At 53.7% G+C, this 18,247-nt stretch overlaps 8 protein-coding genes across 8 annotated transcripts; 4 read left to right on the top strand and 4 right to left on the bottom strand.

The window, feature by feature from the left end:
• Positions 1-523: 523 nt before the first annotated feature.
• VDAG_09146 (heat shock cognate HSP70 protein) lies at positions 524-2,887 on the bottom strand. The gene is made up of 2 exons (XM_009655448.1): positions 2,825-2,887; positions 524-2,779 (listed from the first exon to the last, which is right to left on the bottom strand). The coding sequence occupies exons 1-2, from the start codon at positions 2,825-2,827 to the stop codon at positions 1,070-1,072; spliced, it is 1,713 nt and encodes a 570-aa protein (XP_009653743.1). The 5' UTR covers positions 2,828-2,887; the 3' UTR covers positions 524-1,069.
• A 4,665-nt stretch (positions 2,888-7,552) lies between these two features.
• VDAG_09145 (uncharacterized protein) lies at positions 7,553-8,833 on the bottom strand. Its single transcript, XM_009655447.1, has 4 exons — positions 8,734-8,833; positions 8,219-8,653; positions 8,074-8,157; positions 7,553-8,018 (listed from the first exon to the last, which is right to left on the bottom strand). Exons 2-4 carry the CDS (start codon positions 8,249-8,251, stop codon positions 7,797-7,799), a joined length of 339 nt encoding a protein of 112 aa, XP_009653742.1. The 5' UTR covers positions 8,252-8,653; positions 8,734-8,833; the 3' UTR covers positions 7,553-7,796.
• A 245-nt stretch (positions 8,834-9,078) lies between these two features.
• VDAG_09144 (uncharacterized protein) lies at positions 9,079-10,233 on the top strand. The gene is made up of 2 exons (XM_009655446.1): positions 9,079-9,359; positions 9,456-10,233. The coding sequence occupies exons 1-2, from the start codon at positions 9,132-9,134 to the stop codon at positions 9,825-9,827; spliced, it is 600 nt and encodes a 199-aa protein (XP_009653741.1). The 5' UTR covers positions 9,079-9,131; the 3' UTR covers positions 9,828-10,233.
• A 1,781-nt stretch (positions 10,234-12,014) lies between these two features.
• VDAG_09143 (uncharacterized protein) lies at positions 12,015-12,586 on the top strand (the record flags this gene model as incomplete). Its single annotated transcript, XM_009655445.1, has 2 exons — positions 12,015-12,029; positions 12,086-12,586. The coding sequence occupies 2 exons, from the start codon at positions 12,015-12,017 to the stop codon at positions 12,584-12,586; spliced, it is 516 nt and encodes a 171-aa protein (XP_009653740.1).
• A 519-nt stretch (positions 12,587-13,105) lies between these two features.
• Positions 13,106-14,378, bottom strand: VDAG_09142 (uncharacterized protein; the record flags this gene model as incomplete). The annotated part of the gene is made up of 3 exons (XM_009655444.1): positions 13,106-13,534; positions 14,043-14,165; positions 14,256-14,378. 3 exons carry the CDS (start codon positions 14,376-14,378, stop codon positions 13,106-13,108), a joined length of 675 nt encoding a protein of 224 aa, XP_009653739.1.
• Positions 14,379-14,417: 39 nt separating this feature from the next.
• VDAG_09141 (uncharacterized protein) lies at positions 14,418-15,017 on the top strand (the record flags this gene model as incomplete). Its single annotated transcript, XM_009655443.1, has 2 exons — positions 14,418-14,682; positions 14,758-15,017. 2 exons carry the CDS (start codon positions 14,418-14,420, stop codon positions 15,015-15,017), a joined length of 525 nt encoding a protein of 174 aa, XP_009653738.1.
• Positions 15,018-15,447: 430 nt separating this feature from the next.
• On the top strand, positions 15,448-16,529 carry VDAG_09140 (G-protein coupled receptor; the record flags this gene model as incomplete). The annotated part of the gene is made up of 4 exons (XM_009655442.1): positions 15,448-15,697; positions 15,789-16,041; positions 16,096-16,243; positions 16,278-16,529. The coding sequence occupies 4 exons, from the start codon at positions 15,448-15,450 to the stop codon at positions 16,527-16,529; spliced, it is 903 nt and encodes a 300-aa protein (XP_009653737.1).
• A 134-nt stretch (positions 16,530-16,663) lies between these two features.
• Positions 16,664-17,458, bottom strand: VDAG_09139 (uncharacterized protein; the record flags this gene model as incomplete). The annotated part of the gene is made up of 2 exons (XM_009655441.1): positions 16,664-16,864; positions 17,045-17,458. The coding sequence occupies 2 exons, from the start codon at positions 17,456-17,458 to the stop codon at positions 16,664-16,666; spliced, it is 615 nt and encodes a 204-aa protein (XP_009653736.1).
• Between the last annotated feature and the right edge of the window lie 789 nt (positions 17,459-18,247).

Below are 18,247 nucleotides of genomic sequence, written 5' to 3'. Positions count from 1 at the left end.
TCTCGTAGGTCATTGATCTAGGTTTTATGCTCTTTTCCTGGTTCATACCGTCTTATACTGGGGGTTTGTAAGCTGTTCTCTTATTGGCCACACCCTGGTCCTTACAACTATAACCCCAGTCCGGATTGAAGCCCTCGGATACCCTTTCCAACTTTGCGGGAGCCCAACTCTTGATCTTGGCATTCTTGGGACACCGTAAAGACCACTTGGTGTTGATTTACCTCGCTGAGGCATCCCACATAGCCACAAGGATATGTTTGTTCGGGGTGAACCCCTCCATTGCGTTGGAGAAGATAAGAATATTCCGCAGAATATGCGCTGCTACGCGGCATGGGGGATCTTCAACTGGGCTGTGTGAGTTGATTCCCCCGGGCTTTGAAAAGGGTTACGAAGCTCACGGGCCCAGCCTCACCTCAGTTGCTCATCCGCATAGAAGGGACCTCGAACTAACCCAAACTTGACTTGGTTTGGCTGGAACCGTAAACACAGGTATCATCCAACGCGCCCAGGGTTTTGTTCGGTATCACGGCAAGCTAGGCTTGGGATAACTTATCTTCCGGCTCGCGACCGGTCATAGGACTATGAATCAGAACAAAGCAGTATGAGCCTCGTTGAAGACGTTGGTGTAGAAGTGAGATATGGCTGCCTGCTTCAGTTCGGCTTTTGTCAGTTCCGCCGCGTCTTGTCAGACGGCCCAGTTCCGCCACCTTCAATAACTAGATCCGGATGACCAGGTGAACTGCCGAATTGACGTCAGCCCGGAGACGGTGCATGTCGGACTTGTCAGACTCGGAGGCTAGGTCTGGAGGAAGAGTCGCCAGAGTTTCCTCAACAAACGCGCTATCGCTCTCTTCGAGGGACAGAGCCTGGCGCCACAGAGCCTGGTAAACGCGTACTCCCAGCACGCATGGCATTTCGCGACGCAGGTCACGATATGTCCACAGCCAAAAGTAACATGTGGAGTATGGAGCAGGACGGAACATAGCTAAGCAACCGTACAAGTACAACGCCCATTCGCCTCTGGTCCTACAGTGGGAAGGCGAAGGCAACGGCAGCGAGGCCAATCTGCTTACTTGCTCTTCCTCTTCTTGCCTCCTCTTGAAGGGATGAGAGCGCCACGCTTCGTACCGGCCCGCTTTGTCATCGAGCCCTGACTGCTCGCTTGCTCGCTATCGTGGTCTTGCTGGGGTCCCTTGCCGTCCTCGAGCCCACCACCGCTGTCGATCCGTCCGCCCTTCTGGGGCCCATCGCCTAGACGCTCGCTCGTGCGCCTGCGGTACTCTTCCAGCTGCTCCTCCGACAGCCGGGGTATGGGTACGATCGTCAGCTCCTTGGCGAGGCCCGCCATTGTTCCCTTCGCAATGACGGTCCCTAGCTTGGGGACCTTGACCGTCACCAGGATCTCTGTTCCCTTGGGATACGGTGGAATCTCCTTGATGACGAGGGTGCCGAGGTGTACACTTGATTCGAGAGCTTCCCCTTCGCGGAGCTCAATCTCTATCTCGGTCTCATTGTCGAGCTTGGTGAAAAATGTCCTCTCGAACTGATTCGGTAGCTGGGTGTTGCGGCGCATCACCGTGTCCAACCGTAAACTGGAGGCGGCATCGTCGGAAGAATGAGCGACGACCCCGATGGCCCGGGGAAGCGACTGTATGAAGTGGATGGAGGAGTCAGAGGCAACGTGCGCCGCACCACGCGCAACGGCAACAGCACCAGCGGACTGCAACACGCGGGCGTCGGGAAACCATTCATCGCAGATCCGGCGAACGCAGGGCAGGCCACTCGAGCCTCCGACCATGAGGACATGCTTGACATGCAGGTCGGCCAAGCCCGTCACGTCCTTCAAGGCTGCGCGCAAAGCCGAATCGACAGGCTCGCAGAGGCCTTCGAACTGCGCCTTTGTGATGCTCACGAGCTCCTCGGTTTCCGTTCTCGCGTCGCAAGGCCGTACTGGGATGGAGAGTACGCTGCGGGCCGTCGACAGCTCTCTTTTACCGGCCTCGCATTCGCTTAAGAGAGCACCGTCATCGTGCGCATACTTGCCCTTGCGAGCAGCAAGCACATGGTCAACCATGCGGCGATCGACGTCCATGCCACCAATACGATCGTTCCCAGAGGTTGACTTGACCAGTACTGTTAGGCCTTCTGGTGTTTTGCTGGGATAGACGATGGCCACGTCAATGGTCCCGCCGCCCGTATCGATGACGGCCGTGACCTGGTCGTGAATGTCGTCATCGGGGTAGGTCATTATGAAGTCTATAATGGCAGCTACTGGCTCGTCAATGACCGTAACCGCGTCCTTGTCTAGACCGGCCATATATGCCGCGTCTTTGAGTGCCTGCCGTTGCTCGAAAGAGTGGTAAGCAGGCGCCGTGAGGACACAGGAGGCGAACCTGCCATGTTGCTTCTCCGTAACCCGAAATGTCCGGCCGAGAAGGTAGGCGCTTATCTCTTCTGGTCTGAACTTCTCGTGTTCAACCATGAGCACGGCGCCATCGTCTGTGACCTGAGCGTTCGGCACATTTTTGGCATCCTCTGCGAGGCGGGGGTCGTCCTTGCGCCGACCGATGACACGTTTCACCAGCTTGATCACGCGGGGTCCGTGGCTATCGCGCTTGGGCAGGGAGAAGTCGCCATCGAGTACGCGAAGCGCTGTAGGATATGTCGCCTCCCCGTGCACGACGTGCACCTCCTGAGGCCCGAAGTAGGCGCACAGGGTGGTGGTCCCAGGGTCGACTCCCAGGCCATGCCGTCTTGGTATGCCGGAACGCGAGGTAACCTGTACTGGTCAGAGAGCGGACTGATGATGAGGAAAACAACATACCATGCTGCTTGGTGGGTTGTCAGGTTTCTGGGCGAGAAAGCGTGAGATCGTACAGATGGCGAGGCGGTGATTGATGAGTTGCAGCGCCCATTGACGGCGAGGACGCGCAGCAACGCGTCTCTTTTGTTGACCGACCCAGGGTCGCACCCTGGAACCCAAAGGAAACGACAAGGCCTGGATCGACTAACGCCTCCAAGCCCCCTCCCCGAGCCACCTTCAAACATCCAATTGGCCGTGGGCCGCCTGCGCCTCCACCCAACCCACTGACAAATACAGCCTCAAGTCTCCAGCTTGTCAACCTGCTCAGCCACTTCCAACTGAGGAACCATCATTTAACACCTTTTTTCTCTCCAGACATACCCCCAAAGAGTCCGCATGGCTGCAGAACAGAAGCATGACATCTGCCAGTTACTCGCCCTTCAGGCCAATGGATCATCAATCGAGTCTTGTCGTTTTCGCCATGATGATGTCTCCGCGCTGGGCACGAGGCTGGCGCGACGGTTCGACCATATCAAGACGGCCTCGACGTCGCACCAGCATCTCTTTGGCGTCAACAAGCTTTACGACAGCTTATATCCGGAGGGAAAGCTGAAGCCCAGACTGTTCATGCAGCTTCTCAGAAAGAGCGCCGGAAAGTGTGACTGGTCATGTTGCCCCAAGCCAGACCAGACGAATGTCGAGGCTGAGGTTGTTGTCACCAACGAGGCGAAGGGTGCCGGGATCGAGACTTCATTTCTGAAGGACGGGCCCTCTCAGTCACCAGGCGATCTTGCCGCTAAGGCGCTCAAGGATAATACCACCGCCCAGCGGGACCTGATACGCGCGCGCATGAAGAACCTAGCTACGGCTTGGGATGTGTCATACGAACGAGTATTCGAAGACTTAGGAAGCATCACAGAGAACTGTTCGAGGATTATACATCGCCTGGGGCAGTGGTCCAGAGAAGCTGTACTGAAGAGACTGCCGCCCCCGGGGAGAAAAGGCTACAAGCCTGCGGACTTTAAGCGAGTGTGTGAGATTCTGGGCGCTCAAGATGTGCAGGGCTCTTTCGGGAACCTTATTGTCCTGGATCCGCCAGGCGCCAGCCCCGATGGTAGCGCCTGTACTGGCTCAACGAAGAGAGCGCTTCAGAACTCACCACGATGCCCGACCGATGGGTTAACGAAACGAAGGCGTACTAGCCCCCCATCTCTGCACGATAGCCAGGTGGCGGAGGTGTTTCACCGCCTTGGGTTGCTAGCTGGAATCGAAGTGCTTACTCGCGACGAGATTCCACCAGGCCCTTCACCGAATGCTGCTAGCGTTGTGCTGATACCTATCCGCGTTCGATCTCGGTACGTGCTAGGCCACGTCTCCGGAGATATGGCGTGCGCTTACTCGTTTGATCCCGACGATGTTGAATCGTGTCACGCGCGCATCCGTGCCTTCTACGACAAACGCAGCAACGGGTCATCAAGCAGACCCATATGTCGGCCATGGCCACTCCACTCATGTCCGGAGGGTTCTGACGTCCCAGTACTAGTAGTGGCGTTTTGCATTGCTACCAAGGTGCCCATAGAGTCGACCTCTGGGGCTGTCGATGTCGAGTTTTGGCAAACAGCTTTCATGCACCTCCTCGGACCGGTGAGCGATGAGATTCGGGAGGAATGGAGGAAAGGAATTGAGACCGTTGACACTACGACGCTCCCGCCACAAGCATCTTTCAAAGACATTCAATGTTGGCTAGAGAGATTGTCCGACAGGATCTCGGCAGTGCACCGCTCCGTCGTTCTCGCCGAGAGGGTATTCCTGCGTCTTAATAGCTCAGGAGATTCTGCCAGTGATGTGGCGCAAGTCCTGCAGTTTATTTCTTGGGCGAAGGGGCTAGTTGAAACAGCCATATTCTGGAGGATAGTAGTACCGACAGAGTGGGAATGATAGTATGGAAAACCATGTCTAATGGCAAGCGTGGGTGCATCTAACTGTGTTGTGAATGACAGGCAAAATGGAGCCCATAAACCACAAGTGCGGATGACAACCGTAAGTGGAGCCCAGAGCCCGCAAGTGCGGATGACAGGCGCAAATGAGGCAAGATGCCCTGCACTAACCGACCGCAGCCATGACCTCTACTTCCGACGGGCTTCATCGTTGTTGTCCGTGGCAAGGGCAAGGCAGCTGCCTTCATGAGCCAGACAAGCTGACTTGCGCTGTAAACAAGGCATGGTAAGGCATAATTATTGCTGACATATTGGAAATGCCACTTCTTGGATTCCCGTAAGAGACGATATCACATCGTGTAAAATCATAAAAATGGCCTCCCCGGCCGTCCTTCTTCGCCATAAACGTGAGGTCCCCGCAATTCATAGACTTTGGTAAAGTATTTTGTGCTCTAACTGACGTGCATGATGAGCGAGTGGCACGGAACATCAAGACGACGCCATTTCCCCCTTCAAACGTGTTATTCTCTACCCAAAACAAAGGAGTAGCAAGTACAGAAGGCCATTTGATTTTAGCCATTCAGGCTGTCCAAAATGACCAAAACATTAATGTCCGAGCTGCAGCGAGGATCTACATTGTCTCAGAAATGACACTTCGTCCCCGATCTAACGATCAGCGCTCACAACGCGACGCCCCGCCCAATTCACGGAATTTGACCGATCGAGAGAAGTTTACGTTTGTTCACTATGTTCCCGACCTGGATGTTCTATATGGCCGATCGACTGCGCGCCGAGCGCGACTCACTCAAGGTTAGGAAGCTCTGGGCTTCAAATTTCGTCAGACGACAACCCCAGCTCGAGACGCGCTTCTTTCCAAGATACGACTACAAGAGAGCCAAATGCGAAAGTCCAATCATTATTCGTGACTAGTTAGCTCTCGTACGGAAAACAATCACCAAGTATGGCATCGCAGAGTCGGATATCTACAGCTTTGAAGCGACCGGCTTCATAATAGGCTTATCTATTTCATCAGGTGTAGTTATCATGAGTACAGAGAGACTTGCCAGGAATATGTTAGCTCTGCCTAGCAACCGGGAATGTGGTGTGGCCATCCAGGGTGCTCATTCCTAAGGCTCAACGGTCCCGCCACTTATCATCGTCTCGGGCAAGTAACATCTATGGACCTGGCGCGACGATAGCCCTCTACCACAAGCGTAGGTGACTACCACGATTGATAACGGTTAGACCACAAGCAAGTGAGGCGTGGAATGGATCCAGCGTTGTAAAAGCATATGAAGCCTTATATAACTAGTGCATATTACCTTCTAATCCTAGACAACCATCACAGCCACGACTCGACGGTCATCACGCGCTGTGTGCCTCCTCACTTGTCACACATACTCCAAGCTCTAGATAATGGCTATCCTAGCCTACTCAAACAAGCATACGAAGCGAAAACCAAGAAGAAGATGAGCGCCAGTAAAGCCACATCGCCAAGGGGGACCTCTTTCCGCCGCTTTTGGCAGCATTCCAAGAGGCCATGATGGAAAGGAACATCCAAGGGGGCTTCCGAGGCGAAGTATTTACGGAATTGACCTTGAATATATGGTTCTCGGTTGGATGTAAAGCCATAGGTGCAGACGCCGACGCCTGTTGAGGGGGTCATAGAGACACCCGTACATCGGGTCTTGAAGACACCGAATGACCCGACTGAAGCGAGCTCTCAGTCAGATCTCATCAAAAGCCGAATATACTGCCACTAAAGTAGCTCGCCGACCTTTATTGATAAGACTGTTGACCGAACCTCGAAAGGGGCGTGGGGAACCACGCATCAGATCGCCGTCTCAAGTCTGAGCACCGCATCCTTCGAGAGGAGAATGAGACGCTCAGCCGACGTCGTAAAGCTAAAAGTCACGCCCGAGACAGGTATGTAGCATGACCTTAGCTGAATGACGGGATCTCTAGGCCGAGAACGAGGTGGTTGCGCAGGTGAGGCAGGAAGGGCGGCAAAGCAGCTGTCGCAAGTCGGGGACGGACCTGTGGCGTCTGCGGCACGACAGGACACGACGCCTAGACTTGTAAAATAGCAGTGTATTTTTAATTTTGAAGATAACGACTCCGATTGATGGCAATTGATCCCACGTGTGATGGTCGGCTTCCTTGGGGGGGGGGGGGGGCAAGGGCGCAACATTTGATGTTAATGGTTGTGACCGTATTCCACAAGCGAGCGGGCCACCTTCGCTACTTGTACAAATTGTAAACCTCACAACGTACTTTTCTGAACAACCAGAGATGGAGACCCTTTCTAAAAGTTATCGATTGAAACTCGACTTTAAGTTGTGGAAGTAGAATTGTGATTTACCATCCGTTGCGGAGCCTCGATTTACAATGTACCTCAAACAGCCCATCACCAAAAGAGATTCCTTTGATCGGGCTGACACGACACCTTGACAAATCATTGTATCTACGTAAGCCGCCTTGGTCCTCTGGAACTTCTCGAGCGAGGGAAACGGCTTTACCATCCACGGGCAGCTTCATGCCTTGCACCCCTTCATCAGCCGACGTCCTGGCCTCTCCATAATATGTACACTGTGAACTACCATGAGTATCCGCCTTCTCTTACGCTGTCCGTATATTTTTGCTGGTCGGCCCTCGGCTCCGGTCGACCTGGAATCCTGGGAGAGCACGATGCACTAGCGAAAGGCCAGGTAGTCTCTCTTTTATCCAGGAGATAAGCGACGAACGGATCCGGACAACTTCGGTCTCGATGTGGATACATTACAAGCGCAGTCGAACACTCGAACACCCATAGGAAGAAGACGACTTGATGAAATAACCTAACATGCCAAGATCAAGGTTTGCCAACTCTAATCCATTTGTTTGAACTCGTGCTCGATGGCGGATTGGCGTCCGCGGTTGAAGACAAGCTAAGCAGCTGGAAAAGATACCTCTTAGGACGACTTACCACTCGAAGAACAATCTTGCTTGCCCATACCACCAATCATCCCCCCCTTTCCCAGGGCCTCGAGCATTTCGTCCGTGGTCCTACAGCCCGATTACATTTCCCGCCCTATGCCGCTCGCCTGTATTGCCTTATTCGTTTGACTCTCATTGTTCCTATTTGCGTTATCGTCTACATTGCTGGAACTTGGTACAGGAGCCGAAGGGTGGGAAATGTTCTCAACGAGAGGATGTTTCTTTCCGCTTTGGATGTTCCCGATGTTGGAGGCTTTATGCGCCGCTGTAAGCGCGAAGTCGCCTGAATCGAAGTACTTCCTCTATAGGCGATAAAGTGATCAGTCGAATTCAATATAGATCAAGAAGACTAGGTACCTCTAACTGATGGTGAAGTAGGTCAGTCCTGGTTGGTAGTTTCCCGTACTTTTGTCGGAGCCGAACCTCCTTCTCAGTGGGAGCCTTACGGGACAGATACGTGTAAGTAGGCATTAAACACGAAAGAATGTAGGCATAAGCGCACCTTAGTATCTGTTTCCTTCGTGTCGGAGTCCATCTTCGAATCGCATCTGTTCCAAGTTCCACAAATGATGGGGATAAGTTCTCGAGGACACTTGATTAATATCAAGGAGGGATTGTGTCACTATCGCGATCGACACTTTTAGGATCTCAGCATACGAAGACGTCATATCCCGTTTACCTCAGACTGGAGAACAGTACAAATGAGCACGGGTCCGTGCAGATTTTGATCTCGGTGCGACTGTCTCCTTCAGCCTCGACATTTTGGATGCAACAGGCGCCCGAGGTACCCAATCGCCGTTGCCAATGTGTACTGTCACATCTTTAAATCATTGGACGCATTAGGTTGACTGTTGACGGCAGGTAAAATGTTGTATAGTGTGAACTCCACGTGACCGTATGCCAAGTATCCTTGGAGTTGTGGCTGTGCCCTTAGTGGCTAGACATCGATACCAGTGATCAGACAGGAAGTAGAAGGCGACGGAGAGACTGGCAGTTTGGGGAGGAGCAGGTACGGACCGGATACGTCTCGATCTAGTAGGTGGCGACATAGAAGGGCCATCTTATATCCTGCATAGGTGATTGGGGATTGTTTCCCATGACTTCCGTAATAAGTGCGGACTGAGGGTAACGTAAGTAGTGAATTAATGATGATACCGTAGCGACCGTGTCTCCATTGTGTCAACGGGGTCTACAAGATCACGTGGCTCTCACGTAATTACCTGATCATAGTCTTAGCCACAGTGGAATCGAGGGGTCGACGTCCGGGTCTGGAGCGAAATACGTAATGCTGACTAATCGAAGAGAGAATGACGTGTAAACGACATCGAAGCAACTATTGTGGGAGGGGCTTTAGGCATGCCAACTCACGATGTGAGGTGATGCAACTATCATGACCTGCGTCTCTCGTCACCACCATGACTAGCTCCGACAATCAACATTTCCGCAAGATTCTGCCTGCTGAAGCTGGCCTGGAATCTGCCGGTACCACTGCCACCACATCCTCCTCTGCCAGCGCCCATGCCGAAGCCCTGCCCACTAGCCTCCCCTGCCCATCGAATACTCTGGAGGAATCGGAACGCAGCAAGCGTAAGCGCAGCAGAACCCAAGTTTCCTGTAATGACTGCCGTCGGAAAAAAATCCGTGTATGTTCTACCTCGTTCACTGCAACAGGATACCGTACCTAGTGCAACTCCACATCACTCTGACAATGGATTGCTGACACCCATTCGGTTTCGTAGTGTGATGGCCAACGCCCCAAGTGCCAGGCATGTCGAAAGAAATTGACGCCATGCGTGTACCCCGAGCCGCCCGACGAAATCACGATCGAGTCCTCCGAGATTTTGCATGTGCTACTGTCGTCTTCCGATATTGAAGCCCTAGATATCTTGCGCATGTTGAGAGCCAGCCATGAACCCGCTGCCGTTCTATCCATTTTGAAGGCAACTTCTGACTGCCGAGCAAAATCATCCGCACCAACACTCGATCTGCATATCCATAGCGCGCCTGGACTGAACCAACCGTCATGTGAATACCCAAGACATCGTCTCATATGTAGGTTGAAAGGCATGCTTCCGAAAGGAGGTGTTATATCATCAACCCCGAGGCGGTGACCGGTAAAAGCGCTCATGGGAACTTTTTCCCTTGTTCCGTGATGGGTCTCTACGTAATCTCGATATACCCAGAACTGCGATGTTGTTAAGGGTTGTTGAGGAAGGACTGATCCGACTTGTATCACCCTAACATGGAGATCATCGACAGCTATGCCGGAAACTATATGTATTGCCTGAAAAGCTCTCAGTCCAAGCCGAGGGGGTGGAGGGGTGAACATCCTAGGGGCTTGGGTGAGAACTCCAGCATGCCCGTCCTCGCTAGCACCAGGTTGGAGGGTGTGGGGGATGTGATAAGGGGTACAGGGGATAAGGGATGCGCACTGGCGATGCTGTTGGGGCCTTTGCATTTGTAGAGCAGGTTGACGGCTACGGTGACCCCTTCGTTATACGACTCTTGCGAAAGCTCATGAAAATCGGCTCGACACAGTACCTCCGACATTAACGAATATATGAAGTACATCTACGATCCTTATGAGGCCTCACTAATCCACTCATCACCTACAGCCAGCTGTCGCCTCGCGAAGAGGCTGTCCTGCTAAAACCTTGCGTGTTGAGACGACCTCGATGCTGAATGACTTGGCTAAATTGGGCCGTGGCAGAATCTCGACAGCTACTGGTCAGATGAAAGGGGAGGCATGCAAAGCGTAACGATGTTGTTTTCCTTGCAGTACAGCTCGAACTCAACGGAATGGTGACTTTGGTGCCCATCTAGGATAAGGAGGCGATATCCGGCCGACCGACGGGGTTTGGTATGCTTGTCGAAATGCTGAATCCATTCTAGACCTTTCTCATTTGTTGTCCAGCCTTTGTCTGTCGTAGCGATTACCCAGTCGTGAGGTGGAGGGCTGTCTTCGTACCAGCTTGAGAGGTGATTTTTGCCCGCCATAATGATGAACGGTGGGACACACCACCCGTCTGCGCCAACGCCTTGGATCACTGTCACCCATTCCCGACCTCCTGGCTGGACCATTTTCGCATTAGAACGTGTTTCGGCGTTCGTAACGACCATTCCGGACCCGATAACGCCCATCATAAACCCAGTCTCATCGAAGTTATAGATATCAGGCTCCGCGATACCGTATTTGGCGATTGTGTTCTTTACGAGCGCGAACCAATCGCGAATTGCCTCGGGATCTTCGCATTGGACTCTCTGATAGTCATATCTGCGAAAGAAACGCGTCTTAAGCTCTGGTTGTCGCTTTGACGAAGTTTGAGGCCCAGCGCTTCCCGACACTCGGCGCGTCGCGGTCAGCCAGCAGTCGATTAGCCATATCTTCAACCTCACAAAGCCTGGGAGGAAATGCTCGAGAATCTAGCTCAAGTATGTATTGAACAATCGTTAACTCCTCGAGCTCCGTCAATTTCCGATTGAGGGGGACCCTGTCGCGTTGCGAAGTAATACCGCGTAGTCGACGCGACAAGGTCATTTGGGGAACACCAAAGATATTTGTCGCAGCGCGTATACTGAGATATGGGTCATTTTGAATAGCCTGAAGAGCAAGCTGTAATTGACGTTCTTGTGAGGGCGGAGTCATCGTTGTTGGTGGAGGAATTAATGGTTAAAGTAAGAAGGTCGCGTTTTCGTCGTCAGGTGGCCCACTTGCTTGTTCGGCCCACTTGCTTATCATGCACATTACTGCAATTGATAAAGTCATTGTTCAGTATAGTAGGACCAGCACTCACTGCCACAAGTAAATTCTTGCCGCAGTCGGTGAGAAGGGCTCAAGAGTTGGAAGGCACAAGTGGCGTAGACTCGACGGATGGAGCTCGGTGAGTGGGCGTGGCCGTCATCCTGATTTGGCACATGAGGTGTCACGGGTCAAGCTCAGGGGGCACACGTGCCAGGGCACGTGTGCCGTGACAACGACATCTGACGCTCATGAAACGCGAGGAGGGCCTGAATCTTGTCCTCCTTCTCTCCTCGCGCTACGTCCTGTATCTAGAGGTGATCCTAGCAGCGTTATTGATTGATTTGGATACGAGACCCTCACATGAGGGAAACATGGGGAAAATCAAGAATATAAGTTACTGGATGTTTGGGTTCCCTACGTAGCCATGACGTAGGGAATGCAGTGAGCCGCGACCCACTTTCGCAGCTGATACTTGAGGTATGAACAAGCTCTTGGAATCTCCATTTACCTTTGTGGATTGATCAACATTTACCTTTTTCACACCTCCGCCATTTCAATGTCACTTAAAAATGTATGCTCCTCCTCGTAGCTCTGCAAAGAGAAACTTGACTAACGCAGACCCGGCAGGACACCATCCCTGAGGGCGACAAGTCCAACGATGAGCACCAGTCGGAAACCCAGGTCGACGACGAAGTCCCGCGAACCAAAAAGGGACGGCGTCCCCGCGAGAAGAAAGAAGTGAAAGGCGAAGAAGAGGAGGCCGGTGACACCGACGCCACCAGTGCATCGAAGCCGGAGCGCCGCGCACCCAGGTCGCGCACCAAACGCCCGCCCCGGCCGACCAGAGAACGCGACATTTCGACATGGTCGCTCGACGATACCTTTGGGAAGCGCGAGCAGTCTATGGTGCCGCGGTCGCGAAGCCGTATGAGCGGCCAACGCCAGCAGCAGATGCAACAGCAGCAGCAGCAGCAGCAGCAACAACAACAACAGATGCAACAACAGCAAGAACCAAAGGGGGGCGGCGGGGGCGGCGACGCGCTCTCGCTGAAGCTGGAATTGAATCTCGAGATCGAAATCACCCTCAAGGCCAGGATCCATGGCGACTTGACGCTGACGTTACTGTGAGTTTGACACCGCTGCGTCTGCCCCCGAAGACATGGCTAATCCTGGTGGGTGACGCAGTGGTTAGCGCCTGGATTGTCATCAAATGGGGACAGTGTGTTCGATTCCACCCCTCCCAACCGATTTTCGTATGAGTGTTTTGTTTCTGGGAAAACGGATCAGGGGCGTGGGATTGTCCCCTGTCTATGTATTGCTTTAATTTTGGTCCTGCCCGGCCAACGTTTCATCAGGCTGAAGTATGACCAATCTTTCATCTTGCTAGCATGGCGAATTTGGATTGGGGATTTTGTGATTGAATTTTGTACATTGTGTCAAATTTTGCCAAAGAAGAAGCCCATCTTCCCTGTCCCAGAGGTGAATCATGTGTCATTTTAGTTGTACAGGTATTATATGCCTGCTGTTAACTCGAGTATTGACGCCCTCGTGACAGAATGCCAAGTCACCCTTTGGTTGCCCCTGAATAGGGGCTCCCCATCACACGTGGTGCAAACGGAGACGACGACCAAGCAACGACCAATAGTATTAACTAGCAACAGCAACGGCAAGAGGCTGCCCAATACAGATATAAATACGGCCAGACCCTCCGCCATCTAAGCTGCGTCCCGAGAGTCTTAAACTTAGATAGTCGTCCTCCCGGCTAACAAGTCGGTTGCTATCGTTCTGGACGTGCGTCAGGATAACTGTACCTAGCCCGCCGTTATTAGGGGCGGGGTCAGAGAAGGTGGTCAGCTGCATGTACACATTGGGCGACGGCGCGTTCGTTAATGACGTGAAGACGAAGGTCGACAGGTCCGACGTCACAGCGCGGTACACGGGCGAGGCGTTCGGGTCGTCGCCGGCGCCGGCGGGGCCGAAGAAGTAGACCACCAAGCTGCTGCCGACGAACACGAGGGCGACGGGGCTGTTCTTCATGCCTTTGGCCTGGGAGATGGGGGCGGCTGTCACGGGTGCCTGTCAGCCGGAAATTGTCACCATATGTCACGCGGGCTTGTCCCTTTATATATGCGGCACGCAATGGGGTCTTGAGGAGATTGACACAGATTGTTGAGGCGCGAGCAGATGTAGATCTCGTTCCGGATATTTTGCAGGCCCACGTACGACTCAGCGGGATGGTCCTTCAGAGAGCCGTAGGCGGCCACGAGGTACGTCGTGGGGTACAGGTTGATGGCGATGGTTGTCACACAAGCAGCTGCGTTCATTGCCCGGCGAGCGCCTCGCATGTCGCCGTCCGCGTATCTGGAAAACTTACGGTACGATAAGAAGAAAAAGGCAGGACTTCTTTGGAGAGATATGGGCGACAAACGACGGGACGCGAGTGCGTACATGTCAGAGCGCAGTGGTCAGCAGAGTGAAGGGGTCTTCCGCAACGCAGTCCGCAGTTCAATTCGTAGGTATATGGTGATAGAACATCTGAAATCTGGCCTCCTCCTGCGAGGATGGGCCATCCGCAGCTCCTTACATGTACCTCCAACGCCTCCGCACTTCCCCACGCGCCTATCATCTGCGGGAAACAGGATACCGCAGTTGTGCCCTGACAGTACAACTCGATCATCGCGACCTGGAACATAACATTCGATGGTATCTGGCAGGAAGGGCGTCAGCGGCAGATCTGCTCGCATTCATGATCTTCTTTAGTCCGCAAGGGACTCCAGACTAGATCCTTCGGCAATACGTGCAGGACGAGGAGGGCATGTCGTCTGCGGGGGGATTGAGCGGTAGTCAGGAAGGCGTTCGAAGATGATTTGGACATTCTACGGGGATCCTCACTGGTTGCGACAACTCTGGACGAGGACATGCTGAAAATGCACGCGATGGTGCAGTTCTGTACGCAAGAATGGCTTGCTTCTACAGGTGGCGCGCTGCAGGCGAAGCGTGCGCTTTTCCACGTCATGTCCACAGAGTAGGCATTGGACAGCTAGTTGAGCAGCACTCCATCCGGCAACCGGATGTGATCGTCGCCGATTTCGACGGCCAGATGAAGGCCACGTTAAACGACCAGTTCCCTGATGCACAGCAGCAGATGTGTATCCACCACATCAATTCGAACGTCCTGCTTAAGTCGAAGCAGAAGTGGGTCAAGGCCCAGAGCAGCAGAAGTAGTACCAACACAAGCGACGGGGACGACTGCCCTCCACAGGAACAGGCTCAACTAAGCCCCCAGGACTGAGAGTTAGTCCATACGCCGACAACTGAGGCTATCCCTCATAGTTACCGAGGAGTTCTCATAGTGTGGAAGCTCGTCTTATTCGCCGAGACTGAGGAGGCTCACGAGAAAGCGTGGGGAAACCTCTGTAAGGAGTTTGACGACCAACGAGCAATCCTGCGGTATCTCCATGGAACCTACATGCCCGTCAGGGCGCAGTGGGCGCGCTGTTTCATTCGCAAGTATCGCAACTTCGGCATCCCGCGTCACATCTGGGACAGAAGCAAGTAACAACAACTTCAAGAGCTATCTTCTGAATGGTATGAGCCATCTTTATCGGCTTGTCGAGGCTATGTAGGACATGATGGGGGACTAAGAGTGGGATTTTAACGATGCCTGCGCCATCAGCGGCCGTTCTCACGTATTTGCTTAGGGATCTCTTCTGACCGACTTCACGGCGCCTGGACGCTTTCGAGGTCCGATCACTCAATCCTTCCCTCCAGCTGGGTCACACACCGGCTGCCGGCTGTGGTATATCAGACAGTACACCCCGAAGCCTCGACCTGTGCACAACCTCAGGGAAGCCACCTACAACCCGCCAGTATTCGAGTAGAAACCGTGGCGCCGACTAGCTGGCCACCTTCCCCTGGCTGTCTCGGGTTTTTTTGGGGGGGAGGGGGTTTTTTGAACACATGCGATTTGCCATTTACCAGACGCCATAATGATGAACGCTCGAAGGGAAAAGGTCAACTTACGCGACGAGACCCTGGATGCCCTCAGCATCATTGAGCGTGTTTGCTCTGTTCTTTCTCACTTGGGATGCCTGTTTATCATTATTACATTTTTTTCTTCAAAAGCCTTTCACAAGCCTATCAACCGGCTAGTGTTCTATGCCTCCTTCGGCAATGGCATCACCAACATTGGAACGTTGATGGCTAGGTCATACATCGGCTCACCCGAATCGCCTGGCTGCCAACTGCAAGCATTCCTCATTCAAATGTACGTCTCTCAGATGCCATTCGTCTCTCGAAATGCTGACCGAACGACGGTTCATGCCCGCAGATGCCTTCTGGACGCTGGCCATGGCCGTCAACGTGTACTTGACGTTTTACTACAAGTTTGACGCCGAGAGGCTGCGGAGAATGGAGATCCCGTACATAGTATGCTGCTACGGTATTCCTCTAGTGCCAGCCTTGACCTACATCTTCGTCAGGAACGACAATAGTGATCGTGTTTACGGCAACGCCGCCCTCTGGTGCTGGGTCACCAAACAGTGGGAAATCTGGCGCATTCTGACTTTTTACGGCCCTGTGTGGTTTGTTCTCCTTCCAGCTATTCGGTCTTGTGGCACCCGTCTAACGACTCGCAGGCTGGTCATCTTGATCACATTCTTCATCTACATCCGGACCGGAGGCGACATTTACCGAAAGCGCAAACAGCTCCAGGGCTTTAGCTCGCATGACGCCGAGGGTGTCTCCAGCTTGAACGGAATGTTCGCATCGGTCAAGACGACCGAAGTACGCATCACACGAGGTCATTGAACAACCCCAGGGTGCCATCGGTCTGGTCCCATTGGAGCGACGCGACTCGGCCATTGGATCCACAGCGCCGAGGATGCCTAAAACGGAAGCCTACTCGGTCAGCATAACAGCCAACGGTCCCCGGCCGTGCAACAACCAGGCCGATACTGTCCGCCCCATCCAGAGGTACACGGAGGGCGGCACCCGCCCAGCGCCGTCGGCCCCACAGGTCACCGCCCGCCGCCGCAACTACAAGAAGAACAACGCGGCGTGGATGTATTAGCACCATTCACCTCGATGACGATCCTCTGGCTTTAAGGCTCATGATACACTACCTCTAGCACATTGACTATCTTCGTCAGGACGATTTAGCCCATCAACGCGCCCGGAAGCGCATCATCAAATCGTAACAGAGGTCTAGACGTCGGATGGGTTCTGTGCCCCCTCGCCATCCAGTAGAGATGGGTGCTTGCTGAGTGTTTCAGCGACTATGTCCCTTATTGATCGATCCTTAGCCATAGTGGACGTGTACACCTCTGCTGCCCGCAAAAGGTCAGGAGACATCCAACAGAGGTCTGCCTCCTTCTTGAACTTTTCAAGAGCCGTGTTCTTCAGCCCCTTGATGCCATATTTTTCAGCAAGCGCATAGACATTTGCATGTATGGTCAAGGCCATTCCCCCCAGATTCGGAAGCCACCGGCTTCACGTTCTCCGCTCCTGATTTCCCATTTAGCACCCTGCAAAAAGTCGGACAAGAGAGCGAAGAAAGCGGCGATTTCCGATATAGAACCGATGAACATAGATAAAGCCGGACAGTGTGGAGGTGTACTGCGTAGCCCGGCGGAAACCTGTCGCTTCGGGATCCAGGCCAAGGACGCCACTGAAGTATACCAGTAGCGTCGAGCTGGGCTCGCCATTTGCGTACTGCCCTGTGCAGATAGTTACACTGAGCTGGAACAGGAGTTCAAGTACTTCCTCCAGAGCCTTCCTCAGCTGGGGTTCTTGTCGACGTTCGAGAGTCTCGACGCAGTGGCGGCTACGGTCGACTTGGTTTTCGTACTCCGAATCGTACTCCGAGTTGTCATCCCATCGCTCGGATTCGTCGGCCTCGGAGTCAGTGACGAAAGCCGAGTCTTCGCCCTTATCATCGTCATCATCGCCATCATCACCCGACCGACTAGAGCACTCGACTGCGAATTTGTGCTCGTCCATGTCGGCATCGCCCCGGCCAAGTGGTATGAGGCGTCTATCACATCCACTCTGGCCTTTCGGCCACATGCCAAGTGAGGTGTCGACCATAGCCCAGGCGTCGTGGCCCCATAGCTCCTGTATTCGCCGCTGGAGCAGCCGTGACGTAGCACAGGGAAGACCAAGGACTTGGTCGTGTCCCAACAGCCAGCGCCGTACTACGAATACTACACAGCGCTTCCAGATTCGCCTGTAGCAGGCCGTGCTAGCCTTCTTAGAAAGGAGCGAAAAGGGCATCCTGCAGCATCGGTCATGGTCGAAGCTCCGTAGCCAGCAGAGTATGAAACGGCTGGTATGCTAGACGGTCCGCTCGCACCGGTCGAACATATCGTCGATAGCATCCACGACATAGGAGAGCTTCCGTTCGTCTAGTCCGTGTCCGTGACGGAAATCGGGAAGCCAACTCATGTCGAGGAGAAGACGAAAGTGGGCCGCCGGGTAGATACTCGGCCACTTGGTTCGTCGGACCCACGCATCAGAGAACCCGGGATGGTCAGGTAGACGTACTGGCCAGCCCTCACATTCCACGGCCTCGACAGCCGGATATGGATATGGACGGCATCCTCAAGCGAGATGCTGCTTTCTTTCAAGTCGAAGGTGATGGTGCGGATGGCGGCCCGACTGGATGGCGAGCCGAGCCGGACGTTGCGATAGAGCAGCAAGCCTAGCCGGATGATGCACGTGAGGCCTAGACAACTGGCGGCCGCGACCAGGCACCGCTTGGGCGACTCCAGAACGTGGGAGGATGGAGTG

Source organism: Verticillium dahliae, genomic scaffold, assembly GCF_000150675.1.
Source record: "Verticillium dahliae VdLs.17 supercont1.23 genomic scaffold, whole genome shotgun sequence".
NCBI classification, from domain to species: Eukaryota; Fungi; Ascomycota; class Sordariomycetes; order Glomerellales; family Plectosphaerellaceae; genus Verticillium; species Verticillium dahliae.
Note: the sequence above shows the minus strand (reverse complement) of the source record. Positions and strands in the feature narration are given on the sequence as shown.

What these genes read in the sequence shown, in the direction of transcription:
- VDAG_09145 (XM_009655447.1), bottom strand. Translation starts at nt 8,251, where the DNA reads ATGGACTCCGACACGAAGGAAACAGATACTAAG. An exon ending in CGAAGGAAACAGATACTAAG is followed by an intron (nt 8,158 to 8,218) that starts GTGCGCTTATGC and finishes CTGTCCCGTAAG; the next exon opens with GCTCCCACTGAGAAGGAGGT. An exon ending in TACTTCACCATCAGTTAGAG is followed by an intron (nt 8,019 to 8,073) that starts GTACCTAGTCTT and finishes TATCGCCTATAG; the next exon opens with AGGAAGTACTTCGATTCAGG.
- VDAG_09144 (XM_009655446.1), top strand. Translation starts at nt 9,132, where the DNA reads ATGACTAGCTCCGACAATCAACATTTCCGCAAGATTCTGCCTGCTGAA. An exon ending in GCCGTCGGAAAAAAATCCGT is followed by an intron (nt 9,360 to 9,455) that starts GTATGTTCTACC and finishes TCGGTTTCGTAG; the next exon opens with TGTGATGGCCAACGCCCCAA.